The sequence below is a fragment of the Micropterus dolomieu genome, linkage group LG06, assembly GCF_021292245.1.
Source record: "Micropterus dolomieu isolate WLL.071019.BEF.003 ecotype Adirondacks linkage group LG06, ASM2129224v1, whole genome shotgun sequence".
NCBI classification, from domain to species: domain Eukaryota; kingdom Metazoa; phylum Chordata; class Actinopteri; order Centrarchiformes; family Centrarchidae; genus Micropterus; species Micropterus dolomieu.
Window position 1 is genome coordinate 2,751,471 of NC_060155.1, and position 18,514 is coordinate 2,769,984.

An 18,514-nucleotide genomic window follows, 5' to 3' on the forward strand; every position below is an offset into this window, starting at 1 on the left:
TAAATATATTTATGTCTTAAAATGACATTTCCATGCATAGTATTTTGAAACCGGCGTCATGTTGTAATAAAATAAAAGTCTCACAACTATATAAATGTTTCATGAAAAATAAAACATACATATAAAATTAAAAAAGGTTTTACTACTTTTCAATCCTTACAGTCAACAGTCCAACTAGTGTTATAGCAGTAACCAGTAGTATTTTGAGCATTAAAGGTGTTTTAATTGCCTAGTGATTGTCAATTCGATGTCTGTGGTGTTCTGGGTAATGTAGTTGAATGAATCAATCTAGCGTCAACATGAGTGTCAGATGTGTTTTGAGGTGTCTACATTACACATTACAACTAAAACCAATCATTTGTAATAAATATTTAATTTAATTAATAATATATAACAGGTCTTACGGCTTGCTTTCCCCCTAAATATCACATCAGGTTACTGGTAAAATTGCATTGTGCTGCAGTTTTACCAGTAACCAATGCCTTTCAATGCAATTTTGGGATGTATTTATGTTTGGATTTTGTTTTGGGGGATGTTTAAGTCTTTTTCAGACATGTTTTTGTTTATATGAGTTTCATTTTTTTATTGTTACTTATTGTCTTACTCAGAGGTTGTTGAGAAGATCAATTTCAGTTTTGAATACTTTATTTGGGAGGTTCAAGAACCCCATGTTGAGCATTTATTTATAAGCAACAAAATATAATTTAGATGGAAACAGATACTAAGGTAATTTTAAGTTTGAACACATATTATAATTAATAAAAACATAGTTCATGTAATCATGTAAAATATGTATTCATATTTATCTGAATACAAAGTATAAAATATGAATTATATTTACTCATTGTATGTCAATTAATTATATATCTTTATTATATTTACTAATTGTTAAATTAATTATATTTATTCAGTATATTCATTATTGAAGTATTTATTTGTAAATACTTTATTTACACTCTTTCCCACTGATCAAACTGCATCCGCCAAGATTTTAAGTAAGCAGACCTTGTGTTTTCTAAACACTTTTGAACGTGCCAGTGAGGATTTGCTCTACTTCATCCACAACAGTTACAGATGCCAGTTAAAGTCATAGTTGTTCACAAATACATCAATAAACAAAAGTCCATAGTTGCTTCCAACTAAGTAATAGTGTGTTAATACCCCTATAAGTGTTTATATGCTGCTTATAAATGCAAAATTGATCTCATCAATCAAATGTGATCAGGTGATAAAAATTGCTTTGAAAAGAAAACTGTAACCACAGTAATTGATTGAAACCAAGAGTAGGCCTTTAGTCCTTAAACCATCAACAACCTTTTATGCCAGGATCAGACTACACAATATGTCTAATAGCTTGCTTACACACAGTAGGTGATCAGTAAGGTGCCATGGACACAAGATTTAGCATCCTACATGTCTTTAAAAAAAACATTTTAACAAATTTGCTAAACAGGAAGACATTTTTCATCTTCTGTCCAGAGTCCTGCATGACCCCAGTTTTGCAACCCCAAGCTCAGAACTGTAACTGACCCGTTACCTGCAATTATATCAAAATCAATTGAGGACCCGACCCAGCCTGGCACGTTAATATAACACCTGCGACCTGAGCAGTAGGCTACTCAAACATGCTCTGAGCTGGCTGCTGGGCAGCAGGCCTACAGGCAAAAACTTTTGAGGGCGCGCAAAAAGGAACCAAAAATAAGTAAATATTCAGACTGCACAAGCAAAAGCACACTCCATGTTTTCAGTTTCTGTATTTTCCTCCTTCATGGCACATCGTCACAGGACATGTCGTTAGTGTTGTCTAACTCAGCGAGAGAAGGAATGATGCAGTTGTCTTTTGGTCAGGACGTTGTGAGGCGTCCCAGGTGCTGCATCAGTTGTCTATCACTATCACATGCTACACAGCATACAGCAAGCAATAGTGATACACAACGCTCATTTTCCGTTCCCACTTTCTGTGGGGTCAGGCTATTATCTGGGTTTTGTGTAGTCTGATCTCAACATTAGGTTAGGATGATTCTGATTAAAGGGAAATCACTTCCACTTCCATATCTGACAAACTGTTCTGAAAAGTTGATGTTAGCTTTACAGGAAAAAGATAAATGGAAACAATGTTTTCTTACAACCTCCAACAATCCTCTGTGACCTAGAACACCCCCATCTCCCTCCACATGTCCTGTGTAACCCATCCTCCTCCCCTGCCCATCGTACTTTTCATCAATCAGTGGCGTCTCAGGAGTGTGGACAAGAATCCAGAAGAGGCCGGCTTGTCACTCTTGGCCTGAGCCTCCTCTTTGGCCTGGGTCTTCTCCTCTCCCAGCCCCAGCTCCCCCTCCAGTTGCTCCAGCTCCGACTGGTCCAACAGCTCAAAGTCCTCCACCTCGCTGTCCGACTCCTCGTCCAGATCCAGCAGCCTGTTGGACTTCGGGAGTCTCGGCCCCTCCGAGTCTTCGCTCAGCGCCGTGAAGCCGACCGCGGCTTCTATTCTCTCCTGGATGGCGGCTGTGACAGCAGCGGCGATGACGTCGCCCGCCATCTGGTTTACTAACTCCAGGGCTTTGTCGGTGGCTTGGTCTTTGTGAGGAAACGTTGTATGCTTGGATTTGAATGGCTGCTGGGGCTGAGGTGGAGGCGAGGGAAGGCCGAGGCTGAGGTCATCGTCGTCGTCGTCGCCATTGGTTGTTGCGCCGTTGTCAAGCGAGGGGAAATCTGGAAGGCCCCCAGTGAACGCTTCTTCTCTGTCGAGGTCTGTGAGGTTGAGGTGACACGAAAGATAAGCTATGGTAAAATTGTAAATTAAAATGTTATACAAATTTAATAAGAAGAGGCCAAGATATAAAAAAGAAGCAAGCACAACATCTGTCCAGTATATTGTATTATTGTTTCTCTGGAGTTCTAACACTGGGATTTCTAACGTTGATATAATATTTAATATATACTACATTACTGAATCTTGAGCAAATAAAAGTGAGGGAAAAAAGTGGGTATTGATAAAACAGAAACTAAAGCAGTGAGCTTATTGTCCTTCAAATCTGTACTGTTTAAGTGCAAAATTTCAAAAACAGCTGTTTATTCAGATGTGCCTGTATGTTTCTAAAGTCCATTCTAGACATCCAGCATCTTTATTTTCAAACCGCGTGTCCATCTGTAGGACGGTGTGGAGCTGACAAACCTACCCTCTGAGTTCTCAGTCTGTGGTGTGTGTCCCTCTGACAGGTTGAAAGTACCGTTGTCGGTCCACGTCACATCAGACACCTCTGTGTCCGATACAGACATTTCCTTACACACTGTGGAGTCGAGCTGTCGGAAGGAAACGCATGGAGACGTTTGATTTTAGAGAGCAAAACACAGACAGAGCTGCGCTGGCAGCAGAAATAATCTAATAATTTACGACCTGAGATAAACATTTCAAACTGCAGTAAATACGTATGTCGCACCCATTTGAACATTACTGTGTCGATGTGCTTATGAAAAAACAACTCATTAGAAAGAGAAAGGGGTTTAAATGCTCACTAAAACATTACTGATGTTTCTGAAATATATACATATAAATATATATATATAATGAAGCTGTTGTGTCTGCTGTGCGCACTATTCTTGATTGGTACTTGAAGGCCACAGGATACAGAAACAGTGCTCAGAGAGTTTAACTTAAGCAGTAAGCAGAGCTGTCTTTTTGGGGCAACTCTATGTGATGCGTCATAACAAAACTTTTGTTGAGCCTGAAGGTTCCTTAACGAGCTTGGAAATAGCAGTTTGACTTTTCACTTACATCTGCTAATGAATAACATAATACATAATAGGGGAGAGCTGGGTCGATTGAAACATGGGAAGAATGAAACACTGCGATTTTCTCAGAGCCTATACAAGTGTGATATGCCAAACTACCTCAGCACATTCAGTCCACAGTACTTACAGAACCGTGAAAAATCAGGTGGATACGTCACACATTCACAGAGTGATACGGAAAAAGCTGTTTTCAATCACGGAAAGTAAATTCACTCAAGCCGTCTTTTTTTTTGAATGACGAGTTGTGTTTACTGTTTCATGTGCAATGGTCATGATCACATGAAAGATTAGTTAGTACTAAGTTTTTAATGTCAAAGTTTAACAGTATAGAAGCTAGTGAAGTTTAAAAGTCAGGAGTCACTGTCGGAACGACTGAAACAGGTGTTTCAATCGTTCTGACACGTAGCCATGCTACCTTATTTAGATACGGCAGGAGGGGGGCAAAGTCCACTAGGCTGCAGGCTAGACCACCAGGATACTCAGCCAAATAATAGGATCTACACAGTGGATCAGGAAAACAGGCTGCAGATAACAATAAAAAGGGCAGCCGAGATCTAATCCGAATGCGCGTTAACCGGTTGATGTTCTAAAAGTTATATTTATTATGAATAAAACAATGCGCACCTTTTGTTTGAAGTCAAATCAAACCGATGTTGTTGCACATTTTTACAAGATAGCTCCTGGTATTGATAGTACACACGTGAGCTGTTGATCACAACAACAAATTATTTCTGTCTGTAACATTATCTTTTAAAATGACTTATATCTGAACAGTGTTTCAATTGTCCCGGCTCTCCCCTACTCGAGAACATTTCAAGTAACGTCATGTTTTTAGGGAGTCAAGTCTCAGACTGCAGTCAAGTCCAAATCAAATCCTTTTGGCATTCACTCTGGCACAGGCCTTGATGCTGATGTGGATCATGTGTACTAAATTTCAATTAGCCTTAAATGGACCCTGAAAGTCAACAGTGGCATAATTAGATCAGCCAACCTTGGGAAACATGGAAGAGAGGTCTGACTCGATGCCCTCTTTCTCAGTCTGAGCCTGCATGATTCTCCTCTCTGAAATAGAGGAAACATGAAATTGGTTGGTGTAGTTTTCTTGTCCAATACTGAATACAAAAAGTAAAAAATAAGCTGTCACATTATCGACTGAATCTAGTTTCTTTCTATATAAACAAATGTTATTTTTCTTTCTGCAGAGTAAATCTAGTAATTCTGTCTTCTAGACCCTCTGTAATGTAGTTATGCTGATAGCAGCAGAAGGTTGCTATGAAAGGATTAAAGAATTAAATAAATTATTCAGTTATTAACCTTTTTACTGAAATCTTAATATTATGAATGTTATGGACGTTGGAAAACAACTATACAGGCATAATAATATTTTTATGTTATGTTAAATATCTGTAATGCTAGTATTGACGAGTGATAAAATGCATGAGAGTCTAACTGTATCCAGATCAAATGCAAATGATGCAGACAAAATGAAAACGTATAACATATTGACATATGTTACCATGGTTTTCTTTGATTTTCTGAAGGAACTCCCCGATGCCAAAGTCCAGCTTCTGCAGAACTGGCTCTAGCCACAAACCAACCTCATGAGATGAAATCAGAGGCCACAGGAAAAAACCCAGCACTGCAGAGAAAGGTCAAGAGAGAAAATCAGGGATAATCAGTTTGTTGCCAGAAAAAAACCAATTAACCTACCTGCCATAAAAACACACTGGAATGTCACTTTAACTGTATTTGCAAAAATACGTTTGCTCACCATGCTGGGATACAGTTTTGATACTATTAATCATAATATATTACTGATAGGCTCAGAAGGTGGGTGGGTACATCTGGAACTGGCCACATTACTCATAGCTTTGATATCTCTCATCACTGTTGACATACAGCTACTGTATTTCTCTCATTTAAGTGTCATGACTCCATGACGCTAGACATTATTAATATGAGTACAAGGTTCATCAGGTGGGAAAAAGCATACATTGCTGCTGTCTATGAAGATACATTGCAATCATGTCTTGGCTGGTGGTGACTTGCCTATGATAAAAGTCAATCAACCTTTTTTTTTGCATTTACCAATACATCACTGCTACTGACCAAAAATATGAATATGAGTGAAGGAATTTTCTTTAAAGTAAAGGAGTGCAGACAATGAGCATAGCGAGCTACATGGTATAAGTGATATAAGTTTGTCCCTTAGCTACCACTAGAGGTCAGCAAGCAACCCTCCAGCCAGTCATTTCATTTTAGCATGATAGAAATGGTTTCTTCATGTGCAAAACTTTGGTTCACTCACCTAATATATATGAGATAACAATCCCTGGAATGTAGCGTCCTAAAACAGCAAAGAAGGTGCAAAAACTGCAAACCAGCAGGCAAAACTAGAAGAGAAAGAAAGCAAACAAGAAGAGTATGACACCAAACATTTCTACTGTCAGTTACAGTACACAGTAAGTGTCAGTTACTTAAATACAGTTACATGTTACTCATTTTCTTGAGGAACTTTCATTAAAACCACAATATAATTTTCCTAATACGCATGGTCATCCTGGTCATGGAAGAATTGTTTTGTAAAAAAAAGCATCATGTAGTTCAACCAGTTGCTTCATTTTCTAATAAGCTATTAGATAAGAATTTGGGAAAACATAATTTTATGTATATTTAGACCCGATTAACGCTCATCACTGAATTTTGTGCACAAAATGTTTCACCATTTATCTTAATTTTAAACTGGATCAAAAATTTAGCAAGTGCATAGATTAATTAAATTTTTATTAATAACAGGCTTACTTGAACTATTTATTCCAGTTTAAAAGCAAGGACAGGTTCATTGTTTCCTGAATCTGCTCCATTATGTAAAGTCACAGTGATGAAATCTGAATGTTTCTGAACTGATAAAGTACTTCCAGAAAGCCTAATAACAACATGCATCTCCGCTTTATTGCGGTAACTCAGTTACAGTTGAGCTTAGTCCGGGGTCGTCGGCTGCCTCTGCCTCACCTTGCCTGGGTTTTGCTGTTTGAAAGCCGATGTCTCCTGGAGGAAGAGTTTGAGGGAGTCGCTGAGCTGAGGTCCAGTCCCAGACCGGCTGTCCTGGCCCGGGTCAATGATCTCCCAGCTACAAGCAAAGACAGGCAGAAGCAATGTCAGTCATCTTTATGATAACTCACCTTGACAGCATATGCCACCACTAAAAGGGAGACGGTCAGGTGGATAGTTGAGCATACAGAGTGTCTGACACTGCTGGTCTGTCTTTATTCAACCAATGAGGGTACAAGATCACTCAAATAATCAATTTGTTATTTACAGGTTCATTAACTGATTGTGTGACCGCTCAGATGCAGCAGAAACAAGCTGTAAACACTAAACTGGCATACTGTATGTGGGGAACAATTGCTTATTTACAAACCCAGCAGATACAGAGCACAGTTCCTGCCCACCTGATGAATGTAAGTCCACATTCAATCTTTGTATAGCTCTGATTGGCTCACTGATAACTTCTGAGAAATATATCTGGCTCTTAAGTTCCGCCGTGGCAGCTGGTCGCTAGACCAGAAACACTGTTGATGAAAGCGATAAGGTGTTGCTTCTGAAAACTACGCTGATGAGAGTGGTGAGACCAAAACAGTAAAATTGCAGGTCATAAAACCTGACACCACAGTCAGGTTAAACTGGCTTAACAAGATTAACTATGGCTGAAGCGCATTGACGCAATACAAACTCCAAAAAACAAGTCTTTCCTCTCGACCCATAACCTGGAACAAATGTTGGTTTCTGTTTGTTGTCTCCTCCAGGACTCAGGGATCATCTGACCTGAAGCTTTTGGCACTTTCTTCATCTAGATTTTATAATCGTATCTTAAAAATTTGAAGAGCAATTTGTTCCACTGGTGTTGTCTTTAAATGTGCTTTACAAATAAAGTGATTTGACTTGTTGGTATGTGGAGATGGTCAGCATGTAAGTAGGAGCCCCTTTTTACACAGCCTGTTCCAGGCGGGAATGTCACACCATTATTCCGCCTCAATGCTCTGTATAAAGCGTAAGCCGGCAACGGAGGTAGTGACAGAGCCAAATCAACGCCAGCAGGATGCAATTCCGACACTGATACATGTCACGCCTCCCTTGTTTCCAGAACGCCAGCATGCCAGCATTATTCCTCCGTTGTGTGATTCAGTGTAAAAAGCAAAGATCTTCAGATCAGATCTTCTCTACAGCACTATTGCAGGATCTCTGTTTAAAAAGGGCTACTGATACAATGTGCAGTGACTCAGCAGTATTGTGGGATCTCTGTTTAAAAAGGGCTACTGATACATTGTGCAGTGACTCTGCATTAAAAATAGTATCAACATTTGACATGACCAAGAAAGGGATTGAAGAGGTTTATTTGGAGGCTTAGAATTCTACTGGTTGAGGGTCATTGATGAAATTTTAAAAAGCCAGTCCAATGTAAATGGCATAGTCTAAATTAAGAAGGCTACAATAAAAGTGGCAAGATGATTAAACAGACAGGTGGCAGATGGGAACGGGAACGTGAGAGTGCTTTCCATGCTGTGGTACTGTTGGGAACTCAGGACCACCTGGTGAGGTATGAAACTTTCCCCTCCACAGCTTGGGGGATCCCAGAAATCATGTCCTGTTTAAGCTCTACTATCAGCCCTCGTGCTCACTTCATATAAAACAGCTATAAAAAGGCACACCTGTGGCTCATGTGTAAGTCATGTGCAAGAAATAGATAACGGTGCGAGGCAGCCAAACTCCTGCTCCCTCTCTTATTTAGCTTCAGTTCCACCAGCTTAGGCAGCTGTACCCAGCAGGTTGAGTCATTGTATCTACTACTGTAACAAAGATAAAACAAGAACAACATATAGGCCTACTGTGTTTATGAAGCATACCGATGGCTGATGCAAAAATCACCAGTCCAATCTCCACTGAATGAATCAAATTGATAATGTAATAGTGGGCTAGGTAATGGCCTCAACAGCTTTCATCAGATTAAATGACAATATACTAACTTTAAGTCCACCAGATGGAAACTAAATGCCCTGTGAAAGCAGCTGTTGTTAACAGTTAACACAGCGGTGAGGTTCCTGTACTAATTGGAAATGGTGTCATTGTGGTCTTTCAGGGGTTATTAACACACTGAAGGAGTCAAATACGATGTGACTGTTTTAAAAAGAGCAGTTACTGTATCTTCCAAAATTAGTTATTCACTATTTCAGAAAAGGGGCAGAAGCCAGAGTGGTGCAATAAAATGTCATATTGCTTTTGTGCAGAGCCTAAACCTAACATATTGCCTGTATGGCTGGGGTGCCAGCCGGAGACTTGTCTGACATTGTTAAAAGGTGCTTTTATTTAGGACAATCCCCCACATGGATACATGTAGGGCTGGGGCGATTCATCGACGTAGTCGACTTAATCGATTACGTAAATACATCGACTCGCATTACGTGCGTCAAAGCGTCGCTGCATCCGGTGTTAGCAGGGATTCCCCCAGACAAGCTGCAGCTACAAGACCTCACCCTCAACCGTCTAAAGTTTGGGAGTATTTTAGACAGACACAACAATGTGCTGCTCTGTGAGCTCTGTGAATTGGAAATAGCTTCACTGCAGCACAACTGCTGTCCACGAATACGTGCAGCAGCATGAACACGTGAAACGAAGGTATCCCGGCGCACTGACGGCAGCTGATGTATTTCTTCATTGCCTTCATGTTAAAAGTAATTTCTGCCCCGCTGCTGTCATGGTAACCTAACGTTACACAGCGAGTCATATTTGAGCAGGAAAACAGCTGAAACTAACATTACAGACAACAATAACAAAACAGTACAGTCTGTGAATGGTTTCAGTTGTCTTCTTTGCCCCACCCTGATGCAGAAATACATTTGATCATCATGCTACATTACTCAATATTGAAATAAATCCATGTCAGAAATATTTAAAGTTTTAAATAAAGTAGCCTAATTAATGTCTGTTATTGTTATTATCACAGCAGTGATTGGATTCATTTTAAGATCTGCTACTATCATTATTCTAATGTGTTTCATCAGGATGATTGAATAAAATATTGATTTATTGATTAGACATGTTTTTGATATTTATTTTGGATAAATTGGTATGGTAATTGAGTAATACGCAACTTTTTTTTCTTTAGAATACACAAAATTAGTTGTTAGATTAAAAATAATCATTATATACAGCCCGAGATACATGACTCAGCTCTCAAAATCTGGTCATAAACCCAATCATTTGTAATAATCCAAGCACTGCATGCACACAAATAAACACAGCAATAATCAGAGGTATCAATATAAATCAGTGTACCAAACACAAAGAAATAATGCTTTTCACAATCAGTAATTCAAAAACAAAATAAGGAGTCCATGGCTCAACAGAATCACTCAGTGGGAATTCAAAACCAAAATACCGCTCAATTTAAACCAGAGCAAAATCTTTTCTTAAAGATCTCTGGACATGTCAATACTCTTTCCCACAACAAAAGTCTGTTGGAGTTACATCTTGACCCAGTCCTAATGCTCACCAGATTTGAGGGCCCGGGAGAGGTTTCCGTTTGCCAAGGTGCCGGCTGTGGGAGCAGTTGTGTCAATGAAGACGAGCTCCTGGTAGTTCCCTGCTGCTGACTGCGGACTGTTAACGGGGCCAGAGTTGGGCCGTGGATGAGCTATACTGAACACACTGTTAGACGGACGCTGCCTCTTCTCCACTAGTGTAGTAGTAAGTGCCGCCATTTTGAAAACATGTCACCCTTTTTAAAAGGTAAAAGGGGCAGAAAACTCTGGTGAATGTCTGAATGTTAGTGGTCAGTAATGGGTGTGTGACTGGGGTGTGAAGTGAATGTTTTTAGTCCGTGGAAAATAATTATAATGGCACCAAAATATGAAGCCAAACTGCACTGAGTAAGCCTGACCTGACCTAAGTCACCCTGGTACCATATAGCAAATTTAAACAGTGTTGAAGGGGGAGTTTATCGAATACAACCAGGTCAGCAGGTCAATCTTTACAAGCAGCTTGTAACATCCCTGCTCATGGTGACATGGTGGTTCAACAGCCATCATAGACCAGAGGCCACAGGTTTGATCCCAGTGAGTTTTTATTAAAGTTCATTTGAGAGACACAACCAAACCTGTACTTCTTTCTGAGTGCCACCTAACATAGAATTCAGTGTAAATGGTGAATAAATGACTGTGTAACAAGTGCTTCATTTACACAAATCTAATTTATTTTGGCATTTCTGACACATTGCAGGGGTTTATCCCTGCTGGCAGCTCTTAAGAAAAGGTTTTGGTATTCGCTGTATTGCAAATTAGGATTTGTTGGCAGCCGCGAATCATGGAAATCCTGTTAAGAAATACTCTTCCCCTGGTCAGTTTTCTTTTGCACACACAGCTGTTTCACTCCACAATTATCTCAACGCCTTACAGACACCAAACTAAACTTTTTCACTTTTTTTGCCAACCAGGCTACCAATTGCAAACATTTGGTCAGACTCACAATGGACAGTTTCATTCAATGCAGCAGAACCAGAGATGTCATCATTTTTTATTCTTCTTCCTTGTCAAATCCTGACATTACCCACAAAGCATCTCGACTCGATTAACTTGACTGCAAATCTTTGCAAATGTAGCCTCAAGTAGCTAAAGCCAGCAGCAGAAATGAGGAGCGGGTTACAGAGGTCTCATAAGCTCACGTTTTTCTAACTCCACGCCACCACAACTTTAGACCCAACTGATGCTGACTTAAGTGACTCATTTTGAGACTTCATGCAGTGCCCTCTGGAGACTACAGACCCCCTGAAGTCCCATAAGATAAATTTTTTATCTTGTGCACACAAGTTATTATCTTGTGGGAACAAGATAATTGTTTTGTGGGAACAAGTTATTATCCTGTGAGAAAAAAAAGATAATGTCAAGATAATAACTACATAATATCTTTTATTATCAAAATAGTCAAAATAGTGCATTTTCTGGATCCACATGGATGTCTGTATTTGTAATGTAATTTTGTGCCAATCAATCTAGTAGATGTTAAGATATTTCACTCGATAAGTGAAAAGTTTAACCTGCTAATGGCGTCAGAGGACAAGTCAAAGTATCAACAAAGTTATTACAATACATACTCTGTGGACCTTGAATGTGTTCACCAAATTTTATGGTAATCCAAAGATGAAAGTGGTGGACTGACTGACTCATTTAGCTATCCCTATAAAACCACACCTAACATGTGTAAAAAGTGTTTTTGAAGTGAAAACACAGGCTACCAGCTTCAATCCAAAACACTGTAATGGTTTTAAAGACATTACATCAACTATATAAACTATCCTATATATATAAAAATCCCTCCTAATATCTGCTGGGCTGCACAGAACAAGCAAGAGAAGCTACAGTATCTATCTACACTCACTACCCCTCCCACCTGACCCAAACATCCAGCCTGGTCTCACATATCTCTTATGACGAAAGGTCAACCCGCTGCTCCCATCTCGGCTTCCAGGCACATGGCCCAAGTCGGAGGCTGATTTCCAGGGAAACATGACGGGTTGAACATGTGACAGCAATGCTGTGAAGCAATAAAAGCAGTAAGGGATGGACAGGATGAGCATGTCTCTGTTCCGCGAAAGACAGACATCTTGCCGGAAAGACATGCAAGTATTTGTGGACAAGTAAGAGATTACATTTCACCACATCACAGATCACCTGGAAGAATAGTTTGTTACAGTTTGTTTTCCCACCAACGTGAAGAGAAACTCTTCTCTTGGAGGTGACAGGGTTCAATGCCATGGGGGAGATTTTGGCAATGTTCAGAAATGAGAAAACCCCATTTAAAATGACTTCCAAAGCGTCCTTTTTGCAGTCAAATGCCTTAACAACTTTTAAATTAGTCCATATTTAACAGTTTAAAGGGAATACAGAAATGTCAATTTAGCGCCCAATCCTCTAGGGGGGCAAGCCATTTTGCATCTAAATGAAATCTAAAATCTTGACATTTCCTGTTAAGTTTTTAAACTGTCCGAACTCCACAGCTGACTAGTTTTGCTAGCCAAACTTAATGTGATGTTAGCAAGAAACTTTGTACAGGAAATGCCACTAATATTATGCTTCACATCTACTTTTTCTTACATAAGGACATCTCATCATGCATTATGGCTCTAAACGGACCAGTATAAACTCATGTTAAAGGAACTGACCCTTTGCTAAGCCACCCCCCTTAGTTACTGTTGCTGTCGGACCTGTCGGACTTTTATCACGGGCTGCCACTCTCTATTACTGCACTCGCTGGAAAAATATTGTGTAATTTTTGGAAAAAAGCGATCTCAGAAAGAAGCAGGAAGTTTTGCAGTTGAATTGTGCATTTGAAGGCTGTATTCAGGATGTCAAACAGACTCAAACTGATGTGAAAAAAATAAAGACAGAAGCTAAATCCTACCAATAACAGAGTAAAAGTGAACCACCATATTACCTAACTACTGACATAGAGGAAACAATATCTAAGGATCAACACTGTTCCTGTACAGCTGGGTAGGGCGCTATTCGCTATTACAATCATTAAAAAGCAGAACAGTAGGGCTTTATAACATTATATTCAGTAGTAAGTTAGCTAGCGTTAGCTAACTAACATTACATTAGGAACAATACACAGCCTACATTTTTCTGGATTTATTTTAGACTGTAAATATTATAAGTGCAATATTACAACTGTATGACCTACGAGATGATCTAAAATGTCATCCATTGTTAAGTTTGCTTGTTCAGTTCAATCCATGGCAAGTTTAGTTCTAACAGGGAGAATTCTCTGTTAACATAAAGCGAACTACTGTCTGAATCTCTGTGACTAAACTGTTGACTAGAACTTTGTATCTCTTTGTATCGTTAATAGTTTTTTATTTCTGAAAGGAAGAAATAAGGACTTTAACATCTGTTAAAATTTAAATGTTGTGTAGAGTGGAAATATATTCTAATCCCTCTCCTTTTCACTGCCTCTGACCACAGAGATTTTTCAGTGAATGACATCTCACTAATTTAAATCCAGAAGAATTTTACAACTTCAGAAAAATAACTTGCTCCAGATCATTACAGACCACCACTGACCTACACCGTCGTGTCAATCGATCAGTCAAGGAGAAAAATGTCTAACTTTTAACAGAGAACCTGTCACGTCAGATTACTCCAGGTGGGGAAGGAGGGCGACGGCACCACATGAGCAGCTGTTGGGCAGATATCACTTTTTACCCCATCAGTAATCTCTGAAACAACACTGGGAGCAGCATGTCTGAGCCTCTAACAAGCCCGGTGATGGCGCTTTAAAAATAGAGCGAGACAAACAATGCGAGGAATGGCAGCAAATACATCCCACCTCTTCACTTCTGATTAGGAAGGGTGGGGGTGGGTGTAAATATGTTTACCCACCTGTCTGTGTGGGTATACCACAGAATGCCTTACTCTGACACAACTAATACCTGTTTATGTTCTGCATACAGCCACATATACATTAAGCTGACATTAATGGAGTGAGAAAAGTCCAAGCTGATCGAGTTTACCGTTAATGCCTTTGCAGAAGGTTAGTCAGCATGTCTGTACAAGACCGAAGCCAAAAGCTACAAGTAATATAAGACGCAAGTGTTTTGGACAAATAGGGAGCAATGACGCAATGATGTGTACTGCTGTCCAAGTACGTCTACACTGTGTTGTTCGTGTTCTTAATCTAGTTAGACTGAAATTGAGACCTAAATATGGCAAGAAAAAAAAACTTTGTCATGAGTTGTGGTCATAAAAGCCTTAAAGGTCCAGTTCACCAAAAACAAAAACAAACAAAAATCTGAGAAGCATTTTATCACTTACCACTTCTCGTTTCAGAGCTATTTCTTCAGTTAAAAGTAAGCAGTGGTAACTGAGACATTGTTGTAGAAAGACGTGTTGCTGTGCAGAGTTTGAAAATGTTCAATTCTTTAAGCACCACAAACAAATTTCCCTTTACCTCCATTGTTTTGGCAGAGAAGAAATCTCCATGGCCTAAATTTCAAAACCATCTGCATGATACTACAAGAGGTGAGTGAGTAAATGGGATACAAGAAACACAAGAAACAAGCATTACTCTTTAACCCCACTCATACCTCAGTCCAGCCCCACGATCATCAGGAGACATCTCAAGAGCTTCAGGTACCTTCAGAAGATTTGACTTTACAATTAAAGGCAGCCAATTACTGGATAGTCGAGATGAGACAAGAAGCTAGAGACAGCTAGAACTTGTCTTTGCAGTAAAAAAAAAAAAAAAACACCAGCACAAACTCAGGTTCAAGCCAAAGTCAAGTTTTACGTGCTGCACGGCACAAGAGGAGATTGTGTTTATCTTCAATGAAGCCCCGGTTGGAGTATTTCAAGCTGCCTTGTCTAAAAATAACTTGGTCACACTACATTCCAACTGGCAGCCATCAGGAGGACAGAGAATTGGGGAGTGGTGGTGGGGGGAATAGCAACAACCTCCACCACCACCAACACTACCAACCCAACACCATCAGTCTCCCAAACACGCCTCCTCTTGTGTCAGTGACATGGCACTAACAGCCAGACGAGCCGTGTGACTGGCACACTGTTGTTTGAATGTGGAAGACAGTATTTCCTAAACATCCTACGTTTATTTGAAGGAAATGTTTGACATTTTGGGAAATAGCGTTAGATTAGCGAGAGTAAGATGAGGAGACCAATACCATTCTAATATCAGTATGACAAATGTTAAGCTACTGCCAGCAGCCCAACTAATTTAGCTTAGCATAACACTGTCCTGGCTGTGTGCAAAGCTAAATCCATCTGTCCAGTGGGGCTCTAACTATGTCTTGATTGTGACCCCTAGCAGTAGCGCTAGCTTCATATTAAGCATACAGACATCCGAGTGGTATTTATCTTCTTAACTCTCAGCCAATAAGAGTATTTCCCAAAATGTTAAATCAGAAATGAGTCAACAAAAGAAAGGAAATGTTATGTTGTACACATGTTGGTCATTACATGTATCATTGTAAAACAAGAGATAGTTTACTTTGTGACAACGTTGTGGTTGTGTTGGTTTGGTGTTTGTGTGTTCCAGGGTGTCTGTAGGCGGAGCTAAGGCCAGGGTCATCAGGAGATGTGTCTCACCTGTTCGGCCCATAGACAGTATATTACTGGATGAAGCCACCCCGCGGGTTTGAATGGTACTACTACAGGACTACTTCCTGTTGGCACCAGGGTCTACTGCACAGCATAAACATGGTTTCATGACGTAGAGCAACGGCAGAAACAACAATTCTAGCTGCAGGGCTGCACCGGCTGCATCAACAAAAGTCTTCTGGCTCAGTGTGTCGGTCTGACTCGGATCATCACTGTGTAATCCGCCCACCTACAAGGCTCATCTGCCAAACACCAACGCAGCATCACTGATGGCTGAAAGGTTTTTTTTTAGATTCACTGAGAGTTTATAATCTAACCAATACGGTTACATCTCTCATGTGCGTCTCAGGGTTGTGACGTAATTTTGGAACCCTCCATGCAGGCTTTGGTTAGCTTCACTGTTTGAACTCTCGCTTATGATCTCAGCCTGGCTTAGATCATCAACCATTTTATCAGCTACTTTCTGTCTGACTTAACTTAACTTAACTTAATTACTTAAAAAGTGAAAAGTCTGCCAGTGCAGTAACCTGCTACCAAAAATAAAATAAAAGTACTAGATTTTCTAAAATATTTGAAACATTTTGAATCATTGACATGATTAAGTCGTGATGATGGTACAGTATGATGGTACAGTAGGTGGACGTTACTACACATAATAAAGTTGTAGTTCTCAGTTGCTGCACAGATGGTCCAGATGGTTAGTTTTATGGTAAACAGGACATAAGAGATGTTGTGGTAAAACAGTAGGTAAACTGATATAGAACTAGCCAAACGGTTAGCTGATATTTCAAAATCATTTGTCGTCACCACTCCAGTCAGCAGTTGCCAATACACAGTACAGAACCTGGTTAGGTCAATAGACAAGTTAGTCATTCTGTCTACTTAGGATGAAACATTACAGCAAGTGTGACGCGTCAGTGTTTTTCAGATGCAGAAAAAAATAAATTATTATGCTAAAAGAATAAAATAAAAAGTGTTTATTGGATTACAACAGAATATAAAACAGCTCAATGAAAGGCCACAGCAGAACGATGCAGTGATATGAGCGTGATTGAAATATTTATAAGACTGTATTTAAAGCTTTAAAACTAAAATGTTAATTAGTTAAAACTATATTTCAGTGAATAAGTAGTTACATGTTGTATGGCTTTATTTTGTTGAAACTTACAATGTAAAGATATTTGTATGTATATGTTCTAATAATTATTGCTAGCATAACAAGGTTAGAACCTTTATTATTCAAATTTTAAAGAGTCATATTGTTACATATATTACAACAATAAAACTTTGCGAGTAATAAATGTGCAAGTACTTAAAGATTTTGACACCATGACTCTTGTTTACGTGTGACGTGATCACATCATTTGACTGTGATGAAACACTCATGGCTGGTTTGTTGCGTTGTTTTCCCACCAGTCAGCCTCCGTCCAATCAGAGGGTTCGCTCTACAGCACACCCTCTCTTTCTCAAGTGATCTGATTGGCTAGACTGCTTCATGTCCCACATCTGAATCAGTTCCATTAATGGAGAAACAGCTGAGTCACACACACACACACACACACACACAGCAATCATCCACATACTGCGCTCAGGTTTCACAACTCTTAAGACACATTATGTTTGTTGTGGTAACAAACAGCACCAGGCGAGTCTTTCCTCAAAGCAACAAAAACAAAATCCATTTAAAGTCACATGACATTTGTTGACATGTAAGAATGACATGTCTTTTCATAGTCACAGTAAAAGATGATGGTCATGCTCTATACGTTTTCAATGATGCAGTTTAAATAGTAGCAGTAATAGTAAGTTGTGGTAATGTTTTAGTTACTTATTTCGGTCACTGTCACTCACAATCCAACGAGTCAAATTTATATAACAAAATACTTCCAGAGGACAATATGAGCATTTTCTTATCTGATCACCTGCCTCCAAAATCAGATACAAATGATAAGAAAAGTAAGAAAGAAAAGTGATTAAACTTATATGGTTAAGGTTTAGTTATGTACAAAAACTACTGGAACAAAAGAGAAAGAATAGTGTCTGTACATATATATATATATATATAAACAAGTTTATTAAATAGAATAAACCCCTTGAGATGAACCATCTCATTTTCAAGGGGGTCCTAACATAAAATACAACACATTAAGCAAGAGAAGAATCAAAGACATAATTATAGTAAAGTCAAAAACAAAACAACAATCAACAATTCAACAGACACTCTACAACTAGAACAAATATGTGCCCAGCAAAACATAATAGAGAATAACGACTACTGAATATCTAGTGAATTGTCTGAAACGTGAACACTTTATCTCAAAATAAGAAGACAAACCATTTTAAACATGTGAAGTGATATAGAGGATTGTATGTTTGAAGGTAAGTTATTTCACTCTGAAGGAGCCATAAATATAAATGCTCTCTTTCCCACACACACACACACATATATATATATGTATATATATATATATATATATATATATACAGTATATGTATATATGTAAGATATGTTTAGCTCAGTTATGGAAAGAAAGATAATAGACAAAAAAAAGTAA

At 39.1% G+C, this 18,514-nt stretch overlaps 1 protein-coding gene across 1 annotated transcript in view; it reads right to left on the reverse strand.

The window, feature by feature from the left end:
• Positions 1-915: 915 nt before the first annotated feature.
• retreg1 (reticulophagy regulator 1) overlaps positions 916-18,514 on the reverse strand; it is a 29,388-nt gene continuing 11,789 nt past the window's right edge. Inside the window, exons 4-9 of the mRNA XM_046052653.1 lie at positions 6,805-6,922; positions 6,101-6,185; positions 5,309-5,431; positions 4,784-4,854; positions 3,180-3,303; positions 916-2,751 (exon numbers count right to left, since the gene is read on the reverse strand). Coding sequence (XP_045908609.1) covers positions 2,225-2,751; positions 3,180-3,303; positions 4,784-4,854; positions 5,309-5,431; positions 6,101-6,185; positions 6,805-6,922 — 1,048 coding nt within the window. The 3' untranslated portion in view covers positions 916-2,224. The remainder of the gene's footprint in view (positions 2,752-3,179; positions 3,304-4,783; positions 4,855-5,308; positions 5,432-6,100; positions 6,186-6,804; positions 6,923-18,514) is intronic.